We start from the raw sequence: 21,858 nt of genomic DNA, 5'->3' as shown, positions 1-21,858 counted from the left end.
TAAAAATTAATTCATATAAAAAGAGAACATTTATTCTGGAAATTGACAAATAAGATTATACAACAATCATGAACAAAAAAAAAATCTTACTTATAATTGTAAGTACTTGAGCAAACTGAAATGAATGGGGACACATCACTTTGGCCTGTTTGCAATAAAATCTGATTAATCAATTCATCCTTTTTATATATTGCTATGTTTTATGGTGGAAAGGCTCTTACCATTTAAAATGTGATTTTCGAAATAAATATTAGCATAATTTTAAACAAAATATACCATATCATGTCATGAGGACTGAAATGGCACCGAATTCTGGGAATGTCATTTGAGCACTCAACCAACTTTTACTCATTTGCAAAACGTGAACAGTGTTGGCACCTCTCCAGGATCCGTGGTCATTCATGATTCAGAGTAATTTGCATTGAATCACTAACAAAGTGAAGTAAAGCAGAAGTGAAGCAGGGATTTTCCTGTCCAACATCTTAAACTGCTGCAAATGAAGTGGTTGACCGGTGATCTGTAGGGGAAATCAATAACACTTGGTGTCTGTGTAACCAACATGTCTCCACTCAAAACATCTGTCCATTCTTCGGTTAATTGTTCGCTCAATCCTTCTTAACACTTTGCGGGGATTTAAGAAGGGAAATCCCCAACACTTAATAGTTTCCATTAAGTGTAATCAGGCTTATGGCAGAGGACACAAATTATTTATGACTTTAAGCCATTCGCAGGAGTGAATTCATGATTACTTTTAAGGTGGGCAGGAACAGTGTGACCACCTCTAAAGAAAAATGACTATGACTGATTGGGGTTGAGCGGACATAAGGTGGTGTACCATGATGGTCTATTAAACATGAGATTACTGAACAGTGATAGCTGCTAAATGAATGTGTCTGTGTGTTTCAAAGTGACTGAAGAGAATACAACATGTTTAGCCTTGTTAGTGTGCCTTTAAGAGGATCTGAGGGTTTTTTTTTGTCTCTGCAGATGATGATAGTTTGTTCCAGCCTGCATCGTAGAGGTTAACTCCACTCACAATCTATTTTTCTTCCTGCTGTAGCTGAGTAATTTGTGTATGACGTATTTGTTATGGTGTTCTGTTTTGATGTATCATGTGTGTAAAGTTAATAGGGCTCGGGCACGTGACGTCATTGCTTGGTGTGGCCGCCATGTTGGAGGCTTACTTTACTTCCTGTACTTCACTACTAGTACTTGGACCACTGCGCACTGTAGACGTACTCTTCTCGTTACTTACCATCTCAACCATGTTAAACCCCCTTTCAAAATAAAACACAATACGCAGGTCATATAGCCATCACATCAACATTACGTCGTGACCGGTGCTGCCAGGTCAACAGTCAATTAATCAGAGGGTCTCTGAGAGTCATAATGTACGACGAGAGACAAGGGAAGGCCTTTCAGAAAGCAAGTGGTGGGTTGTCATGTTTACCTGTTTGGTTACAAGAGCGTTTCATATGGAGGTAGTGGAGTCTCTGTCAACATCGAGCTTCATAAACACACTAAGGAGATTCACGGTCAACAGGGGTCCAGCAAAGTTGTTGCATGTAAAGAACTTGGGTTAACACCAGAAAATGCATCACTTAAGTCCTACCTCAAAGACGAAGGCTGTACCTGGGACTTCAACCTTCCACACTCATCCCACATGGGGGGAGTTTGGGAAAGAATGATAGGCGTTGCTGGTTGTATCCTCGATGGCTTGCTGCTCAAGGTGCATTCCCCCAGTCTGACATGTGAAGTTCTTGTGACACTGATAGCAGAGGTCGGCGCCATAATGAATGCACGGCCAATAGTTCCTGTGTCGTCAGATCCCGACATGCCTAATGTGCTCACCCCTGCTATGCCTTTAACTCAAAAGGTTGACTCGGTGACTGCTCCAGTTGGAGACCTTGATCTTAAGGATCTCTACCGGAGTCAGTGGAAGCAGGTCCAGGGACTCGCTGACTCATTCTGGAAGCGATGGCTTCAAGAGTACCAAGCGACACTCTAGCCAAGGAGGAAATGGCGAAGAGATCAACCCAACCTGCAAGTTGGAGATGTTGTGCTCTTAAAAGACAGCCAAACCAAACGTAATGGGTGGCCTACAGGATTCATAGTTAACACCTTTCCAGGCCCAGACAACAGAGTCCAAAAAGTGGAGGTCCGGTTCGTTAAAGATGGTTCCCCTAAAGGGGAAATAAGTAGTTTATAGTGCCATCTAGAGGAGAGGCTGAAATTTACAACAAAGACCTGCTGCTCTGCTCACCCCCTCCCTTCCCTGAGCGCTACGGTATCCGCAGCTGGTCAAATGTCGTCCTCGTCGTCTTTCTCCGTGTCAGCAGATGAGGTTCGTGAGGCGAGGGAGAGGGCGAGCTACCACGGCCGTAGCAGACGAAGCGGAGAGAGAGGAGGCGGGACTTCCGCTACAAGTAAAGAGACGCTTGATTTGTTCTCTCGCGTTTGTCCTTACAGGCTCCGGTAGAAACATGGCGTCTCGCTGCTAACAGTGGCTATGCAACCGCGGCCCGCGGTTATGTTATTTAACATGACTTTTTGAAACACTACGAAAATGAAACAAAAACTATTATACAGTGACTAGACAATGCAGGAGCACATAATATGTATAAAAAAGTGGATTTTGGGTTATATAAACCCATAAATACTACATATTGTACCTTTAAAGATGCATAGTGGTGCGGCATTTATTTTTATTGTTTGTATTACAGTTTCACAGATCTTCTTCAGTAAACATCAAAACCCTATACTTGAAGACTCTCTTGTGTTTATTCAGAAACTGTTTAGCTATCTGCCAAGCTTGAAGTCAGCTGCATTCTCGCAAGGGCAGAACAGTTAGATATAAAGGAAAGACAATCTGGACAGCAGAGGCTGCTTCAGTCCCCGGTCCCCTGTTGTTAAATGTTGACTCAAAAACATAAGTCTTAAGAGTTAGAGTCTCCGGATTCGCCAGCACACAATGTCATAGTCTAGTCTGACAGCAACAAACAAACCCAAGGTAGTTCAATCACAGCAACACAAAAGAGATGTTTTTCCTTAGTGGTGCAGCACCAGGAGAGTTGGCTCCAGAGGACAGAAATGTCAGAGTGCATAGATGTCCTTTACTAAACTCTATTTGAACTCTTTTACCAGAACTCTATGACCAGCTGGCATATAAAAAAAAAACAAATAACAGTTTAATATAGTCCTCAGTTGTTTTATATGTCCTTTTTCTTTCCTTAACCTTATGTGTTACTACAAGAATCCCAACAGGAAGCTTCAATCAATATTTGTGAACTTTGAATAGATAGATAGATAGATAGATAGATAGATAGATAGATAGATAGATAGATAGATAGATAGATAGATAGATAGATAGATAGATAGATAGATAGATAGATAGATAGATAGATAGATAGATAGATAGATAGATAGATAGATAGATAGATAGATAGATAGATAGATACTTTATTCACAAATTCACAGTCTCACAGAGAAATTCACAGATGTATTACAGATGTAGTCTCATGTTATGATCTGACACCGACTACCGCAGCTCTTGTCTTTATAAAATTATATATTTTAACTATGCCGGTTTAAGTGTGTCAGAAGTGATCTTAACATCCAGAGTGTGTGGCGAACATCGCCCACAGAGAGATAAGTAAAGGAAATGAATATTCAGCTCTCGTCTGATCCTTAATCATCTTCCCATTATTAAAACCATCCAAGTGACACCACATGAATCACACAGTTACAAGTATGTTTATTTAGTTCATGTTAATGTTGAGAGTGAACATGTTCATGAAAATGAACCAATAAAGAGGTTCACTGAAGTTGGTGAATAAGCACTGATAAAAATTTTAATGTGCTACATGTATGATGTGTATTATATTATAAGATTTAAAATGGCATCACAGATTAAGAAAACATATAACATTGAAATACTGGACTTACTGATTGATGAAGAAATGTTCATTTGCTATATACCGCCCGTTGTAAGAGAAACAATTATTATTTGGTAATCAGACTTTTTACAGATCCATTTTAATCTGAATGTGTCGATCACTCAGATATAACTTTGAACTCTGCGTCACTCGAACGATGACAACAAAAATGACGTGAATCCGGAGAGACAGAAGTCAATTTGATTTTTTTTTTCAAATTAATAAATGTGTGTGTAGAGGTCGGGAAATAAAGAGCCTCTCATTAGTATATGTATTACACACGCACCCCTTATTTTTTTATTTTTCTTCTTTCTCTTTATTTTCATTTATTTCAGTTAGATTCCAAGTTACTCCCATACAGGTCATTTGCTTGTAATTCCACTTTGTGACCATAGGTGGCACTGTGATACCAGGTTCAGTGAGAAAACTCCTAACTCAAGCCCATCCTCCTCCCAAAAGATGCAGAATAAAATGGCGCTTGAGGAAGTCGCACACTGCTAAAAACGTGTTGTTTCTCATTGTTACACAGGTATGTAAAACATGGAAAAGCAACTTAATAATTGGTCAGTACACTGCTTAGACATTGTAAAAACAGTCAGTCTTGTTAATGAGGTTTTAAAAGTGTTCGAAAACCGAGTTTGAACTTAATTTATGTCTGTTATGTAGCAAGCTAGCATTTTAGCTATTGATTTCACTGCAGACAATGTGAAGTGCAGGTAATGGGTTTGGATGCATTGGACTTGAGACATGATTCTAATAAGTTTATGGTGGTTTATGGCGCTGTAGTTGTTGTAATAGTCGCCACCACATAATATTGGTTCATGCAAATGGAGATATTGTGTCAGGAGTGAATGAAATAGCCTACAGGTAGACATGTTATTAAAGTTATGTAATTTTTGAATGTGGTTAGAATCATTTGATGATTTTCGTGTATTAACTAGGTAGCCACAGTATACTGTCATTTCTTTTGTTATTATTTATATGTGTTGTTTATAGATTCAAGCATTTTTCTGATAATATGATGCAGAATAAAATGGCGCTTGAGGAAGTCGCACACTGCTAAAAACGTGTTGTTTCTCATTGTTCCACAGTCTTTATAACTGTGCAACAACAATAGCTACCGGCCCGAGTACCCCTAGGCTTGAGGCCGGTAACATGTGGCCTGTAACTATCGAAATTCATGTGGAGACTAGACTAGAGAATGTCAATATGGACACACACACAGAGATCGGATCGGATCACAATAATGTGAACAGTTGGTCAGGAAGATCAGATCAGATTGTGATCGGATATGCTCAACAGGTGATGAGCCTCTGCTCAATTGGCCAGTTCAGGAAATGGTTTTTGAAACTAACAAAACTTGACACTGCCGACGTCTGTCATCCTGGTTTGGTTCATTCCGTCTGACTCTATCCAGTATTAAGAGCAAGCTGCTCCCTGTAGGGAAAAGGTCTACAGGCATAACAGCCTTCAATAAACATCTGTTTTGTTTAGCTCCTAAATATGCAACTTATGTCTTACTCACAGCATGTGGTGGAGCTCACACTGGGCTGATCCGAGAAAGTGAGAGGCAAAGAGAGAGAGAGAGAGAGAGAGAGAGAGAGAGAGAGAGAGAGAGAGAGAGAGAGAGAGAGAGAGAGAGAAAGCAAGAACGTGTCGGAAAGGATGTGGTGAAATAAGAATTCCTTAGTTGTCGTCCCCAGTTTAGCAGGAGACATTTAGCAGTCATTTAGCAGACGCTTTCATCCAAAGCGACTTACAATCGAGCACAACCAGCCAGGGGTGGAGTTGAACTTGTGACCATGGTGTCTCTGCACATGGGAGTAGCAGTCTTAACCACTGAGCAACTCCATCCCTGAATAACTCTCCAGACATGACCTGGAGCACCAGCACCGCCATCTGTTTCTGACATGATAATGTGTCAGTCCTAATAGGCCGTTCATGCAAAACCAAAGCATTGCTTTGAGTTTAGTAGCTCACTGGCAGGGCTTTCTCGAGGCTTGGACACTGGGCAGGGTGCATTAGAAAACACGCTGGTACAGTAAAAGACCTAGATAACATGCTATTGATTTAAAGGGGAAGTAAGTAGTTTATAGTGACATCTAGAGGAGAGGCTGAAATTTACAACGAAGACCTGCTGCTCTGCTCACCCCCTCCCTTCCCTGAGCGCTACGGTATCCTCAGCTGGTCAAATGTCGTCCTCGTCGTCTTTCTCCGTGTCAGCAGATGAGGTTCGTGAGGCGAGGGAGAGGGCGAGCTACCGCGGCCGTAGCAGACGAAGCGGAGAGAGAGGAGGCGGGACTTCTGCTACAAGTAAAGAGACGCTTGTTTTGTTCTCTCGCGTTTGTCCTTACAGGCTCCGGTAGAAACATGGCGTCTCGCTGCTAACAGTGGCTATGCAACCGCGGCCCGCGACCATGTTATTTTACATGACTTTTTGAAACACTACGAAAATGAAACAAAAACTATTATACAGCGACTAGACAATGCAGGAGCACATAATATGTATAAAAAAGTGGATTTTGGGTTATATAAACCCATAAATAATACACATTGTCCCTTTAACATATGACCTATAATCCACAGTTCAGTTCAAGAAAACTGCAAAAAAGCAACCATTCAAACTAGAAACTGATTTACGATGTCTTGCAGAGTAGGATGATACAAGTCATGGTGAGGACACAAGAAGCAAAAATTGTCATGTGCCACAAACATTTTGTACACATTTTACCGTGATATTCCAACATGGGCAGTTTGCACAACAAACAGGAAACACACAGGCTCTAAATAGATTGTCAAACTAATTTTAAGTTCAGAGGCCACATACAGCACAATTTGATCTCAAGACCAGTCAAATAATAACATAATCAACAACCATTGCCCTTAAGTATTATAACCATATTATGAACAGTGATGGGAGTAACGGCATTAAAAATAAACCGTGGTACTAATGAAAGCAAGCGTAGTCACGCACACACACACACCAACACAAGTGAGTAAACGATCGACAACAGGAATCCTAATCCTAAAGAAACCATCTTGAACTGGAAGTATAGCCATTACTTTTCCGTAAAATTAAAATGGAATTAAATGAAAGGAAATCATTTATACATGCACATTATGCCCTGGACAAAAAGTGCTTCTCCATGCTGGTGTCAAGCAATTCCGACCTAATGAAACATCTTTGAACGCCACACGCTTCCATGAAATGAGTGGAATGCCCTTCTCACAGAATCTATCCCATGTACAAACCCCCACACATTCTTATGCTTATCAAAGCGCTGATTATTGAGTAATTAAATTTTGCACACATTGCATTGAGTCATGTGAGTATGTGTATGTGTATGTGTATGGTTATTAATAGGGGTGTGAGTGTGGTTATTAGAGATGGGGATAGTTGGACTGTTACCTATCTATGTGCTTGTGTTTGAATGCTTGTGATTGTGTGTGTGATGAAAATAAGAGAGAGTACGTGCCGTTGGGCAAAGCTCCGTCGTGCATCTTCATGACCTGGTGCTCTCGTTCCCCTGTTTCTGTTTTTGTTTGTTTTGTCTACTTTTAAAATACAATGGCCAGCACATCTTGTTTTTATTCTGTCATATCTTTTAATATTGTTGTTCTTTCATCTGTTCTTACCTGCCCAGGGACTACAGGTAGAAATTATAGCAGAATTGCTATAACCTGGCTCAATACATGTATGTTCTGTTTTACGAGATGAATGTTTTTTTGTGCATTGCCCCTGTTTTGAATAAATAAACTCCTACTCCTATTAAAAGTGAAGGAGAGGAAGACAGTGCCACGCAATAGAAACGGAAGTTTGTTTTTTCAGCCTCACAAGTTTTGTCTTAACAAACTGGTAGCCAAGTATGTTAGACTCACTTCGTCCCACAGCAACATTAGAATAGTTTAGATTATTCTAAATAATAATAATAATATTATTGTCTATCTAAACTAAATAATAGTTTAGATAGACAATAAATTACTCACAGAGACAGTGTACACAAATTTTGTGTACACTGTCTCTGTGAGTAATTTATTGTTTTAGGTGTCCATTTCATTATAATATTCAAATGTATCATAAGTAATTGAACATTGATTTTAATTTCTGTTAAAGAGGGGGTGGATTGTGACTCGGTAACTAATTCAGTTTTTTGGTGAAATAACTAGTAACTCTAACTAATTGCTTTTTAAAGTAACATTTCCAAAACTGATTATGAATACTCTACAATATCTTAAGTGCAATTTCAACAATAATATGCCCAAGATTTTAGAGGTAAAATCTGTAACTGAAAAATATAATATTTTAAATTTCACAAATCCATCATGGAGGCCAGATTGGACCCACTGGTGTTGCCGGTTCTGGCCTGCTGTCTCAGGTAGGTTCAACACCACCTGAAATAAAGTGAATGAGAGATTAAATTAATATGTAATGAGTTTTGCAAGGAGTGTTTATATTCTGGTGATAAATACACGCTTTTGAAACCATTTGATTAGCAGCATTCACACATGAATGCACACACATTACATAAATCCCAGTGCTCTGCCAGTTGATGACAGTCTGGACATTACCAAGTAAGATAAGTGATAAGATAAGATAAGATAGTCCTTTACTCGTCCCGCAGTGGGGAAATTCACAGTGTTACAGCAGCAAGACAGTAAAGATAAGGACAATAAATAATAAGCATGCATAAAGATATTAACACTAAGACGATTATATACACAATTAAATAGAGTAGAATGTAGTGTACATAATAAACAATTTCCAGAATACAGTATGGACTAGATATTTACATTAGGCAGAGAGAAGTATTAGGATTAGTGATGAGTGCTCTCTTTGTGTTTGTACCAAGTCAACCCTACCAAGAATAACTGAAGATTGAATATGGTGTTGTTAAATTAATTCACAGTTAAATGAAGAAGAAATTAAGTTAAACGAGAGGGGCTGTGCAGTCAGTAGCTTTAATTCTTAAATATGAAGGTGGGGGTGAGTGTTTTTAATGGTTTTCAACAGTTAATATTAATGTTGTTCTTTTTGTTTGTGGTGTTTATCAGTAAAAATGTCACTGAAAGTTTTCTTTCTCTAAGACTGAACATGTGTGTTTTTATGGCCGAACCTTGCTGTCTCAGATGTCCCAAAAAAATAAATAAATGTTTGAGACAGTGATTGAGCATGGTTTCTTCCCTGGTGTATGATGATTTTAGAGCCTCACACACAAACACAGTGTTTTGTTTTTTTTCATCGAGAGTCAGTGGATGTTTTAGATCAGAGATGGCATTGGCTACATTTCATCAAAATCGTTTAAAAGTCCACTTCCTTTCCTACTAACGGGGAACCCCAGGGGGCTGCTGAGACACTGTGTGTGTGTTCCAGGTATTACTGATGTTACACAGTCACATTATGGGGACTTGTCTTCCTTATGGGGACGGAAATAAAAGTCAGCAGAAACATGTTGTACGACTATGATGAGGTTGGGCCAGTAGGAGTTATATGATTAAGGTTAGAGTAATTCTTCAGGAAATGAATGTAATGTCCTCTGAAGTGATATAAACCAGACTCGGTGTGCATGTGTGTGTGGCAATCTTCACAATCTCTGCTCTCTTTTAACTTAAAAAAAAATAACTGCCAATTTTGAAAAGCACTTGTATGTTTTTTTTTTGTTTTTTTTTAACATTGTACTAAAACTGAAGCGTGAGCTTCCATGTGTTGTAATGTTGAACACGTGACACCCTTCAGATTGGTGGAGCACTTGACTGAAGTCCATTTCTCATCTGTGTGTGTGTGGACAAACTGCTTTAAAGTTCCATCTGTGAGGCACTGACACACTCAAAGTCTCTGTGTTGCATCACCCTGACATGTAGCTCCAAACCTCCTTTTTAAGTGGAAAAACGGAGTGTAACATTAATACCTCTGTCCTATTGTGCCACCTTCTGGTCACAGGCCAGCACAACAACAATATGTTTACACAGTCTCCAGAAAGAAATCTGTTTGCTTGTGGCCAATGTTTCTCCATTTTCTAAGCCAATACCTGACAGTTTTAAAGTTTACTTTTAAGACGAGCAAGATCATTGACATGGGGAGACAAGTTTTTAATGGTTCAAAGCACATTATTACACTTTTAGTACACAATAATATATGTCAGACAATTATAAACCCATGTATTGCCACTGGATTATTTTTTGCTGTTTTATTAGGTGTGAATGTGTCTTTGTGGTATCATTCTATATTCCAGTCCAGTAAGAATATGGCTACTGGTTAACTGTTAACTTTGGAATAAAAAAGTAGTTTTATGGTTAAAGAAACAAAAAAAAAGAGTGAAAAAAGAATTATTATTTTAATAATTTAGGACATAAGGGATATTGAATTTCAAATGTGTTATATGGTAATCTATATTATAATGTAGAATTGCTTTTGTATTATCTCTGTAATATCAGATTATTAACACTGTTTCTACTGAGCTGAAAATTACATTAGATATAAGAAGGTATTACAATAACCTCACCTCCCTATTCAAAAGTTATGACCATATTGTTAGTGGACTATAGTGTAAATGTTGATTGTTCAGCCAAATATCCCCTTCTTCTTTGCTGTTGAAGAGAAAAAAAAACAAACATGTTTATCTTCATAATCATTTGGCTCATGTACAGAATGACTTTAGCTCCCTGTTGTCTTACCTTTCTCACTGACAGTATAAACTGCTTCCATGCCACCTTCAATGTGATCATGGACGTGACAGTGGACCAGCCACGTACCAGCATACTGAGGACGCATTTTCACTGTCTGAGAGAGAAACAGATGAGAACACGACGTCATTCACTGCTCATACTGTTAAAACATATAAACAGAGGCAATAAAAATGTGCAATTTCGAATGTCTTATATATCCTTTTTTACAGCACAACATACAGGCTATTTGATGTAATGATTTTTTTATTTACTATATAAACACACCTGAGCAAAAAGTACTTAAAGGGGAAATAAGTAGTTTATAGTGCCATCTAGAGGAGAGGCTGAAATTTACAACAAAGACCTGCTGCTCTGCTCACCCCCTCCCTTCCCTGAGCGCTACGGTATCCTCAGCTGGTCAAATGTCGTCCTCGTCGTCTTTCTCCGTGTCAGCAGATGAGGTTCGTGAGGTGAGGGAGAGGGCGAGCTACCGCGGCCGTAGCAGACGAAGCGGAGAGAGAGGAGGCGGGACTTCACGCTACAAGTAAAGAGACGCTTGTTTTGTTCTCTCGCGTTTGTCCTTACAGGCTCCGGTAGAAACATGGCGTCTCGCTGCTAACAGTGGCTATGCAACCGCGGTCCGCGGTCATGTTATTTAACATGACTTTTTGAAACATTACGAAAATGAAACAAAAACTATTATACAGCGACTAGACAATGCAGGAGCACATAATATGTATAAAAAAGTGGATTTTGGGTTATATAAACCCATAAATACTACATATTGTACCTTTAAATGTTTTTAAATCGGATCGAATTTGTGAAATTTAGAAACACATCACAGTTCAAAGTTTCGCTTGGCTCGTGTTTATGAACAAAAAGAAAAGAAAGACAGTACATTTTGTGACTTCTGCACAATCATCGCTACTCCCGTTGAAATAAATCAGAACACAGGATTTGCCACATCAATTTACCAAAGATGGACCACATGAGCACTAAAAGGGTTAACTGGAAAACCAAAATGGACCACAAGCTCTAAAGGAGATTTTAAGGTTTTTACCTGGAAAGTGGCTGGAAACAAGTCATACACATCAGTACTGTGAGCACCTCCTCCCAGCTGTAAAGAGGGTAAAAACATATTTTTCAATGAGTTTCATATTATTCATCACTTTTGTAAGCTGTGACTGCATTGGCATTGTCATGTATTTACCTTATATTCCACAGTGTGTCCATGCCAGTGGACAGTGTGTATGTCCACATCATTGCCCATTGCAATCAGGTACCAGTACACCTTATCACCCACCTCCATGTTCAAACCATTGACATTGCCGTACATGTGACCGTTAATAGCTGCAAGAATGTTGGAAATAAGATTTTTCTAAGGATTTTTGTGTCAAGAAAAACGTCTTATGCTTTCCATAGTATGTGTATGTTTATCTCACCATGCATCTTGTTGCTCTCTATGAAGTTTTCATTATCCTTTAAGTTTGCGCGGGGGTTCCTGATGTGGGTCCTGATGTTTTCATCCAAATACCTGCATTTAAAAACAAGGTTTTAGCTCTGTATTCTGTATAATATATCGGTTTTTGTTCTACTGCAACAGTGTTATAAACAGAACTGCTGTGGAAACAATTTTGACGAATGAAATAGCAGTGTTTTTTTGGTAAACAAGTCAGAATGCAATTTTAAATTGTGCTTTTGCTTCAAAAAGATCAGTTTTACAATCAGACTTTTTTAACTTACCAACTTTCATTCTCATCAAAGACAAGGAACAACAGTGCAAACTCCTCTACTTCCTTCTTCATTCCCAAAGTCCTGGAAACAAGTTATTAAAAGTGCATTTTAGTGTTTTATTACAGTTCACATAGCTTAAGTGACATGCTACAAATCATGCACTGGTCAGGTCAGAAATAATATGCGGGGTCACACAGTGTTTGCCTTTAGAAAGTCTCACCTGCCCCAGCTACGGCGACAAATCACCAGCGGCCCGATCAGCCCGCTGTACAGGTCCTAGAGAACAGAACAAAGACATGTTGATGTGTTGATGCTTCTCTGTGAGTGTGCACGTGTGTGTGTGCGTGTGTGTGTGCGTGTGTCTTACAGTACCTTGACAACATCTACAGTGGAGTAGTACGCCGTCACTGTGCAATCTTCCTGCTCTGCGGTCGGGCCTGTGTTCTTTGTGACGTACCAATAGTAGGTGTGAGTTTCATCTGTGGAAAATAATCATATACTTTGAATGTTTGACAAAAAGTAGAGCCAGAACCAGAAAAGAAATGTTTATTTGTAATCCACTTGCATTGTTACTTGGTTTTGTCTGTGTGTACCTGGTTTGGTGGCGTAGACATCGGGGGTCTCTGTTTTGACTCCACTGGCATGGATAGAATAAGGTCTGGATGCCATGTTCTTGAAAACCACCTTGACTTTGTCTCCTACGTCAGCATGAATCATTGGACCTGAGAGAGAAACGAAGGTTTTCTAGCCATTACACCAACCACACTGTATCATTTGTTATATATATATATAACGGTGCCTGTGTAAGTCTTCTGTGTCTTTATTGCCCACCCATAATCCCAAGGTGTTCCAAATCGGCCGTTCTCTCCACTTGCTTCGTGAACTTGTTGTTGGTGAACTGTCGGTACACCACCTTCTTGTAACGGGAGCCTATCAATCCACCATCCTGGTCAAGGAAGGCAGCGGCAGGACTGCAAAGAGACATGTTTACAAGTTGCTTTATATAAAAAAAAAAAGAGAAGAAAAAGAAAGTACAATACGAGTACATGTGCAGGCGTGATATACTTCTCGTGGCCACGGTACACCTCGTTGTCCCAGGTGCGGTTGGGAGCATAGTCCCAGTCTGTTTCCATGGCAGCGATGTAATATGTTTTCGAGTGGAGCATGGTCTCGCTCTGTCGCTGAAGGAAACTGCACTTGTCTACTGTGTAGTTGGCTCTCATCCCACCACGATAATTGCTCACTGTAGGAGACACTACTTCAAAATGTCCTGAAACAAAACACAAACGGCAAACGTGCGTTCAAACCATGCAGTTTGTCCCGAATTAAAGAGGCAGTATGTAAGATATGCAACTGGGACATAGTGGAAAAGGGCCATAGAGTAAGTCCTGTATTGTGGCACAACTGGCTGCTGATTGTTTGCTGGTAGGTTTTTTTTTTTTTTACGTGCAGGTGGGTATAAATCACAATCAGATTCTTCCTTAGTGTCCGAAATGATATCAGCGATTTATTGTCTTTCAATGTCTGCGTATTTTCCATTTCCTTTAAACAAAGGACATATTTCTATTTCCATCAAACAAATCAAAATGAAATCTAAACCCAACCCTTTCAATCGGCAACACCTGGGAGTGACAGGTGACTCAAATAACCCAGCAGGCCGGTGTCAGCCTCAGGCAGAATAAGAAATTAAATAGAACCCCATAGTGGTTCGAGGAAAGTCTTACAAATAAAATAAGACTCCTACAACTGCATTTACAGGTAGTAAATACATTGTTTTTTTGTTTTTTTTTATTCTTATAGCCAACGTTTGAGTTGGTGCTTTTTCACTTAAGACATTCTGATCCAATCGGCTGCTGCTGCAGCAGTTTGTACGAAGTCTTTGACAGGCCCACACAGATTCCTCATTAAATGCTTGAAGTTAATATCTGCAGTTATTTTACAGTTGTGACTCATATCCTGCTGAGGCCTATTTTTTTTCTTCTCGCTGGACAGAGAATAACATTTAACTGTATATGTGTGTGTGCTTTTGTTTGTTATATTTTTGAAAATGAGGTTTTAGAGTTAACATGTGGTTGTGGACTATAATTAGGCACAGAAATGACTACTTCCACTACATTAAAGATTTCAAGATTTAACTATGTAGATGGTGGTGGTTTAAAACACTAATGTAGTTGCCTAAAAATAATATTATATCATTATAATGGTGCTGGTGGATGCTCATATGCATGTGTAACATGTGTACCCATGCTGTCCGGCTCCATAGTCACAGTGTGAGAGATGTGAGGGAAAACGCTGATGGAGTCACGTCTATTCTGGCGATAGATGAAGCGGTTTCCCTGAAAGTGAAGGCTGTTGATGTCTTTCTCAGACCCAAGTCCCGACAGGTGCCACGATACTTTATTCCCCTTGCACATCGTCAGGCCCGGGAGGTTCCTGTACACGTATCCATTGATTGCTAGAAAATAAACACAGTTATTATAATATATAATACAGATATTGACACATTTGAAGACTCTTTATAGGTTCAATAGTTCAGTGATCACTATGCTCCTACAAACCATGCATTTTGTTGCTCTCCACGAAGCCCTCATCCTCCTTGTTAACAGTAGTGGGAGCTGTGGTGAAGGTCCGGATGTTGTGATCCAGATACCAGCTCAAGTTCTCGTCAAACACTGTGGCCATGAGGTGGAACTCTTTATCGTAGTTTTTCTAAATGAGGAGGCGAGTGATGGTTTTCATGTAAACAGCTTCTTATTCACGCATCATAAAGACACAGAGCAACTAACACAACAGGGTCTCGAACCATCGTATCACCATTTCCACCAATTTCTCAGGGAAATACTGCTCTATATATGCTGCAAAAGGGGTTTTGAAAGTGATTTACGTGTCTTCTTCTTTGATTTTTTTTTTTTTGTATCTGATTTGGAGATTTCGGCTTGCTCCTCTGTTCTCACCTGTTCTCCTTTCTTCAGTGTTCCCCCTCGACAGACGAGGAGCGGTCCCACCAGACCAGAGTTGGTGTCTTTCACAGGATCCACTCCAGAGTAGTAGAGGTAGGTGAGACAGTCGGCCTCCCCCTGCACTGGACCAGCACCCACTGGAACCATCCATTCATAGGTGTGCACTGTCCCAGGTCTGACCAGAGCAGCTGGGGTAGGAGTCACTACTCCTTAAAAAAAAAACATAATAACACAAATTGTTAATGCAACAAGGCTTTCATTAATTCATGCTGACTAAGACTGGAACTGAAGGACATGAACTAACTTGGTTCTCTCTTTAGCTCTCGCAGTTTTTTTGCTGTATGAGACTCTGAAGAGAAAAGTGGTTGAATGAGATGTGTGATGCATTACGCTTTGTTGCATATAAATGTGCTTATAAATGTGCATATAAAATGTGTGTATTTACCTTCCAGTTCATTGTGATACAGAGTCCCATCCTGCTCGATACTGTATTGCACCCCATGCGGTTCTATAGAGTAAGACCGACTGGCTTTGTTCTTAAACACCACTTTGATAGTGTCTTTCTCTTCAGCTCGCATCACGGGACCTGAAAAACAGAGTGATACAAAAAAACACGTGTTTTTTTCATGGATGTTTTGTTTTCTTCAGTTAGACAGATATCATGATGCTACCAATAATATCACGATACAACGATTCTGTGATATTATTGGTATCGTGGACCGTGTATCATATCATGAGGTACACTGTGATTCCCGTCCCTAGTAAATGTACAGGACCACTAAAGAAATCCAAATGATGTGCCACCAACACAACAGCCTGAATTACCCAGAATTCCGAGGTGCTGCTCCTCTGGACTGCGAAGCATCTTCGTCAGGAAGGTGTTATCGGTGTATTCCACGTAGCGGACTTTCTTGTAGCTGCTTCCAATACGGTTTGGACCTTTGGTTACAAACTTGTCCGCCTCACTGCGTACACACACACAGAGACACACACATACATACAGTGTTACTGTGAAACGCGTGTGTGTAGGTGCGCGTGCATGCATGTGTGTGTGATACACGATGTCCATGACATAATCCGTGCAATACATCACTATTGCACAGGTAATAAAAATGACCAAAAAAAAGGATGGGAACATGATTTTCCTGATGAATAAAATAGTCCTTACTGCTAATACTGAGACCCTTGAACCCTTTAATTTGAAGGTAAAATATTGTTTTATTCTCAATTAAAATGTACTATATTTGTAATATAATAAAAGCATCACTGTGATACTTATGTTAACATGTTTGAAATAGGCAAAGAAAGGCTTGGCCGTATACAGGCACTCAGTTCTGTGAAGTGTGTGTTCAGTAACCAACCCATCAGTGGGCAGAGTAGGAGCATAATCCCACACTTCTTCCTCAGCAGCGATGAAGAACTCTCTGAGTTCACCGTATGGCCGGGCCTTATGGACGTTGGGGAAACACTTCTTGATCTCAAATAAAGCCTGCATTCCACCTTAATGAAACAAAAATGTTTAAAAAACTTTTTTAGCTTAACACACTTGACACGTCTCCCCTTCTGAGTTCCATCAGTGCAAAACCTCACCCATTAAATGATCGTTGACAGAGCACTCCATAAGCCAGTTACCGGGATTATCAGCAACCATTTCAGCCGTTGTGCTGGAGGCTGGGAAAAGACTGATTGTGTCTGTGTGGTGGTTCTGAGTTGTCAGGATTTGGCCGTGGAAATGAACTGAATGTATATCCACCTGTTGAAGATATATTACTATTATTTACTTTCACATTACATTACATGGGTCCTAATCTAGGATCACAGTTGGTGTTGTGGTTAGCACCTTTGCCTTTGCAGCAAGAAAACCCGGCTTCGTGACCTGGTCAGAACAAGGGACTTTCTGCATGGAGTTTGCATGTTCTCCCCGTGTGTGACGTGATGCACATTTGGGGATTAGGCGAAATTGGACACTCAAATTTAACCGTAGGTGTGGGAGTAAATGGCTGTTTGTCTCTGTGTGGCCCTGTGATGGACTGGCGAGCTTGCCCACGGTGTGACCCCGCTTGTCACCCTATGTCAGCTGGGATTGGCACGCCCCCCCCCCCCGTGGAGCAAGCCTCATGTGGATGATAAAGTGGTAGAAGATGGATGGATGGGTTCCTAATCTTTTAGGTAAGAGATGATGTAAACTCATGTAAAACCAGATCAGATTTGTATTCCAAGAAAATATCATCATATGTGGAGGTTGTTGTGGAGGGACAACAATTATCTTTTCTTTTAGGCACACAGTTGCTGCAAAATGGCTGATGAGTCTAGACGAGTAGTTTGAATACTTGACTCATTTACTGTCTTCCAATTCATCCTCCATGTGAGGGTTGTGTGGGGCTAGTGCTAATCCCAATTGACATAATAAGACTAAAGGCTGGGCACACCACTAACAGGTCACCAGTCCCTCTCAGAGTCAACACATAGACACTAACCATTCACTATACAGTCAATTTAGAGTGTTGTAATAAGCGGCTGCAAGTTTTTGGTCTGTGGGAGGAAACCGTTGAAAACCCACGTGCACGTGAGGAGCAAACATGCAAACTCCACACATAAATGTGCTTGGTGGACAAAGCTGTCCAAATACATATTACATTTAGAATAATGCACATTTATAAGGAGTAAAAGTGTCAATAATAATTACCTCATTCCCTAAACCAATCATATGCCAGTGGATTTTGTTGCCTTGGCACATGCTCAGTCCAGGTAGATTACCATACAGAAAACCATTTATACCTGCAATACACATAGAGAGTTATGCCACATGTACTGCATATGGATTTTTTTTTTATTATTATTATTATTATTATTATTATTATCATTATTTTGTGGAATTGCTGTGGTTTCCTCACTATGCATCTTGTTGCTTTCAATGAAATCGTCATCTTCCTTCAAATTCGAGGCAGGATTTTTGATTTTTGTCCGGATGTTTTCATCCAGGTACCAGCTGAAGTTCTCATCTGACACCATGAACAGCAGAGCATACACGTAGTGGTCTGCCGATATCCAGGTGTCCAGAGTTCCTATAAAAGAGGGGGGATCTGTCTCCAGTATTTGTGCACAAAGATGTGGTGGTGAAAAGTGTACTAATGTATGCTCAGGTGCCAATTTTAGTGGCATAAACCTGACATTGGGTGATGGTCGAACACATTTGTTAAACACTGTACTTTACCTGTTAAGGCTGCTTTATACTTATTATAAATAAACTGGGAAATAGTGTAACCATTAGTCCACTGACTACAATTATTGCTATTCTATTAATAACAAAGTTACATACAGATAATATGAAATGATTCTATTCTGAATTGTAGATGCTCGAAGGTTGCAGTACCTCTTTTACACACAATGAGGGGTCCTATAAGTCCTGAGCTGATGTCTCTGGGAGTCATAAGATGGGAGTGGTAGAACCTGGTCATGCAGTTGCTGTCCGTTGATGTTGGGCTGTGCTCTTGAGGAAGTGTCCACTCATATGTCACTGTTCTGCCTGGAGCCACTGAGTCATCGCGCTTCAATTCTGGACCAGTACCGTCTGGATACAAAGCTCCTAATGGGACGGACACAAAAAGCAGAAAGAAACAGTGTTGTCATGTCTTTTTCTCCACTACATTTCCTCACACTACCTTTGTTACCCGTTACAAATACAATTAAAAGAGAATTGGTAATAGTCTGTATTTATATAGAGGCTCAATGAGCTGCTCGACACTACAGTTTTGACATTTCCCCATTCACACGCTGCAACATGAGGTTAAGGGTGAATTCCAATTCCTTGCTTAACCCTCAATCTTAACCCTCAATCTCAAAAATGCGCTCTCCCTCTAGTGCAAGTGCTGTCCCGATTCTCAGAAAAATTAAGTTGAGGGGCAAGGTTTAAGGGCTGTATCGCCCTCAATATTGAGATTTTCCGAGACCACCCTTGGGAGCAAGGGCTACCCAGAATGCAGTGCGTGTTTTGACAAACAAAGATGGCCTCGAAAGCAGCGAAACGAGTACGCTACAAATTAATCTTTGTTAATAGAGATATAAAAATTATTACCATTGTATTATCTTGGTTTAGGTCCATATTATGGATTACTGACGTCATTGTTGCTTAACATTTATTTTTTATTTTACGATCAATAGCCGGCCGGTGAGGAGAAGCGATCGTTTGCTATCGTTTACTTTTCAATAAGTCGTGGTGTGTGGTAACTGTCAGCTGAATATTTGTATGAGTATCATCTTATAACTAACTGACAACCTAATAACTTGACTGACAAACGGATCGTAATAAATAATCGTGACGTAAATGTGTTCTTCTTCTTCTTCTTTTTTGGAGTTGACAGACTGGACACAGCTTTCCCGTTATTCTGCCCCCTACAGTCTGAAGACGTATCTGCATTTAAGGGGTGTCCCATTTCTAAGTGTCAAAATATCCCTCAACACTTGGTTTTGAGGGCCAGTTAAGATTAAGGGTTGAGCTTGAGGGTTAAGATAGGAATTGGAACTAAGTGTCTTGCTCAAGGACAAATATAGACTAGCAGAGTGAGGAACTGAACCCACAACCTTCCAGTTGAAAGACAACTCCCCCTGCCACTGAGCTACCATGCAAAGTATGAAATAAAAAGTACAAAATACATTTTATATTATATATACTTTTGATACTTAAGTACAGTAAATGTCATAGTCTTAAACACTTTTACATAAGTTATATTATTTATTTAAAAAAAAAAAAAAATAAAAAGTCACTTCATCTTCTACCAAAGTAATTTTTTGGTAAGATACTTGTTCTTTTACTCGAGTATTCGCTTTAGGCACTTTATACAAGACTGACAAAAACACATGTGACTACAGCACTGATTCCTTACCCTCATTGCCTTTGGTGTAGTTCAGTCCATGAGGATGGATGCTGTAAGGCCTGGACGCACTGTTCCTCAGGTGGATGATCAGTGTGTCTCCCTCCTCAGCCATCAGCATGGGGCCCATGTAACCCAGCCAGTCCGGCTTTGGCACCTCTGTCCTATAGGTGGCGTCACTGTACTGCTTGTACGAAGCCTTCTTGTAGGTTGAGCCAATCCGCTGTGGGCCTTGCTTTAAAAAAACTGAGGCTTCTCTACAGAGTTATCCAGACAGACATACAGAGGAATCAGTGACAGGTGTAAGGCTTGTTGAAAAATAAATGAGTTCAAAAATCCTTTTCAGACATGATCAGTCAACTGATAAGTCAATCTGATTTCATGTGTATAGCTCAGACTCATAAATACCAATTTGCCTCATATTGCTTAAGATGGCGTAATATAGTCCTTATCCTAACAAAATAACCCTCATTAGCAGTTAAAGCAGTTATAAAATATCAGGAAAATGTGTTGCTATACCACAACAAATTTGTGGCAAGTGTTAAAAAATTGGATTGCTGAGGTACACACACACACCCTGACCTACACACTGGGACCAAAGTCCACCAATGTCTTTGTTTGTCAGTGTTTGTACGGAACATGAATGTAAATGACATTCTGTACACAAACACAGCCGATTTAGGAGGCAGGGATGCAGACCTGGAGATGTCCAAATCAAATCAGTAGTTTCGTGATGACGACTGTGTAATGTGATCATACAGGTGTAGGTGTGTATTTAAAGTAATGGTGAGGTTTTTATTATGGTAAAAATGACAAGCATTCATCTGGCACTTATGAAACATTAAATAGTGCTTGTCTTACACACAGTGCCTAAAGGAGGCAATTTGCATTTGTGTCCCAAGTTGTTTAACATGGAATTCTGTTTGGCTGACAGTCTGTTCCGCACCCTAGACAACTAATAAGTCGGTTGTGCTTGATTACTCTAGCGACAAAGGTAAAACCTAACCACATCAATTCAGTCAGTGTACTTACGTATGTACTCTTTTAATAATGCAACTTAATTACATTCAAGTAATTATATGTACTTACTCATCTTGGTCCAGGGTGCGGTTATGAATGATGTTCATCCCACTTGGGGCATAGTTCCACGACACTTCCTCTATTCTGAAGAAGTACTCTTTCCTTGCCGCAGAGGCGCACACAGCTGCACAACTCAACAGCAACACTTTCCACATTGTCACACACACACACACACACACACACACACGCTGTAGATCGTACAACTGCTGAGGATAAAGATGACAGACAGTGCAGTGAGCTGACAGCAGATCAGTGATAGAGACTTTCGACCCTCTGTGTGTTTTTATATACCTGGTGCTGAGTGACTGTTTCGGGAAAAGCCAAGCGGGACAAAGAGGTCACTGACCTTCAGAGAGGGATTGAGCCATGCACCTTACCAGACGACTGACCCTATATGTGATCGTTAGGCTAAACTTGCACAAGAGCAGGAACTTTTACTTTGTGACATTTAATTAAAAGACAGCAAGCCTGAGACTATAGTGCTGGTCATCGTTTGCTGGTAAACCAATCAACTCAGCTTATTATCAGAGCATTCCCCACTTGCAAAGCGGTGGGTCCAGATGGGTTTGGGCCAGAGTTTAACAAAGCCTTTCATGGGGTCCTTGCACCCTCTCT

General features: G+C 40.1%; 1 protein-coding gene across 1 annotated transcript; it reads right to left on the bottom strand.

Moving 5' to 3' along the window:
- Window positions 1–10,494: 10,494 nt before the first annotated feature.
- Window positions 10,495–21,398, bottom strand: cp (ceruloplasmin; the record flags this gene model as incomplete). Its single annotated transcript, XM_083887744.1, has 24 exons — window positions 10,495–10,520; window positions 10,608–10,713; window positions 11,659–11,715; window positions 11,809–11,948; window positions 12,041–12,132; window positions 12,342–12,413; window positions 12,553–12,608; window positions 12,705–12,811; window positions 12,926–13,054; window positions 13,164–13,303; window positions 13,398–13,602; window positions 14,575–14,787; window positions 14,891–15,041; window positions 15,287–15,501; window positions 15,597–15,641; window positions 15,738–15,878; window positions 16,118–16,257; window positions 16,654–16,792; window positions 16,883–17,045; window positions 17,979–18,070; window positions 18,187–18,357; window positions 18,666–18,878; window positions 20,176–20,420; window positions 21,253–21,398. The coding sequence occupies 24 exons, from the start codon at window positions 21,396–21,398 to the stop codon at window positions 10,495–10,497; spliced, it is 3,204 nt and encodes a 1,067-aa protein (XP_083743870.1).
- Window positions 21,399–21,858: the final 460 nt, after the last annotated feature.

This window comes from Microchirus variegatus (assembly GCF_963457635.1).
Source record: "Microchirus variegatus genome assembly, chromosome: 4".
NCBI classification, from domain to species: Eukaryota; Metazoa; Chordata; class Actinopteri; order Pleuronectiformes; family Soleidae; genus Microchirus; species Microchirus variegatus.
This window is presented reverse-complemented; position numbering and strand designations above follow the sequence as displayed.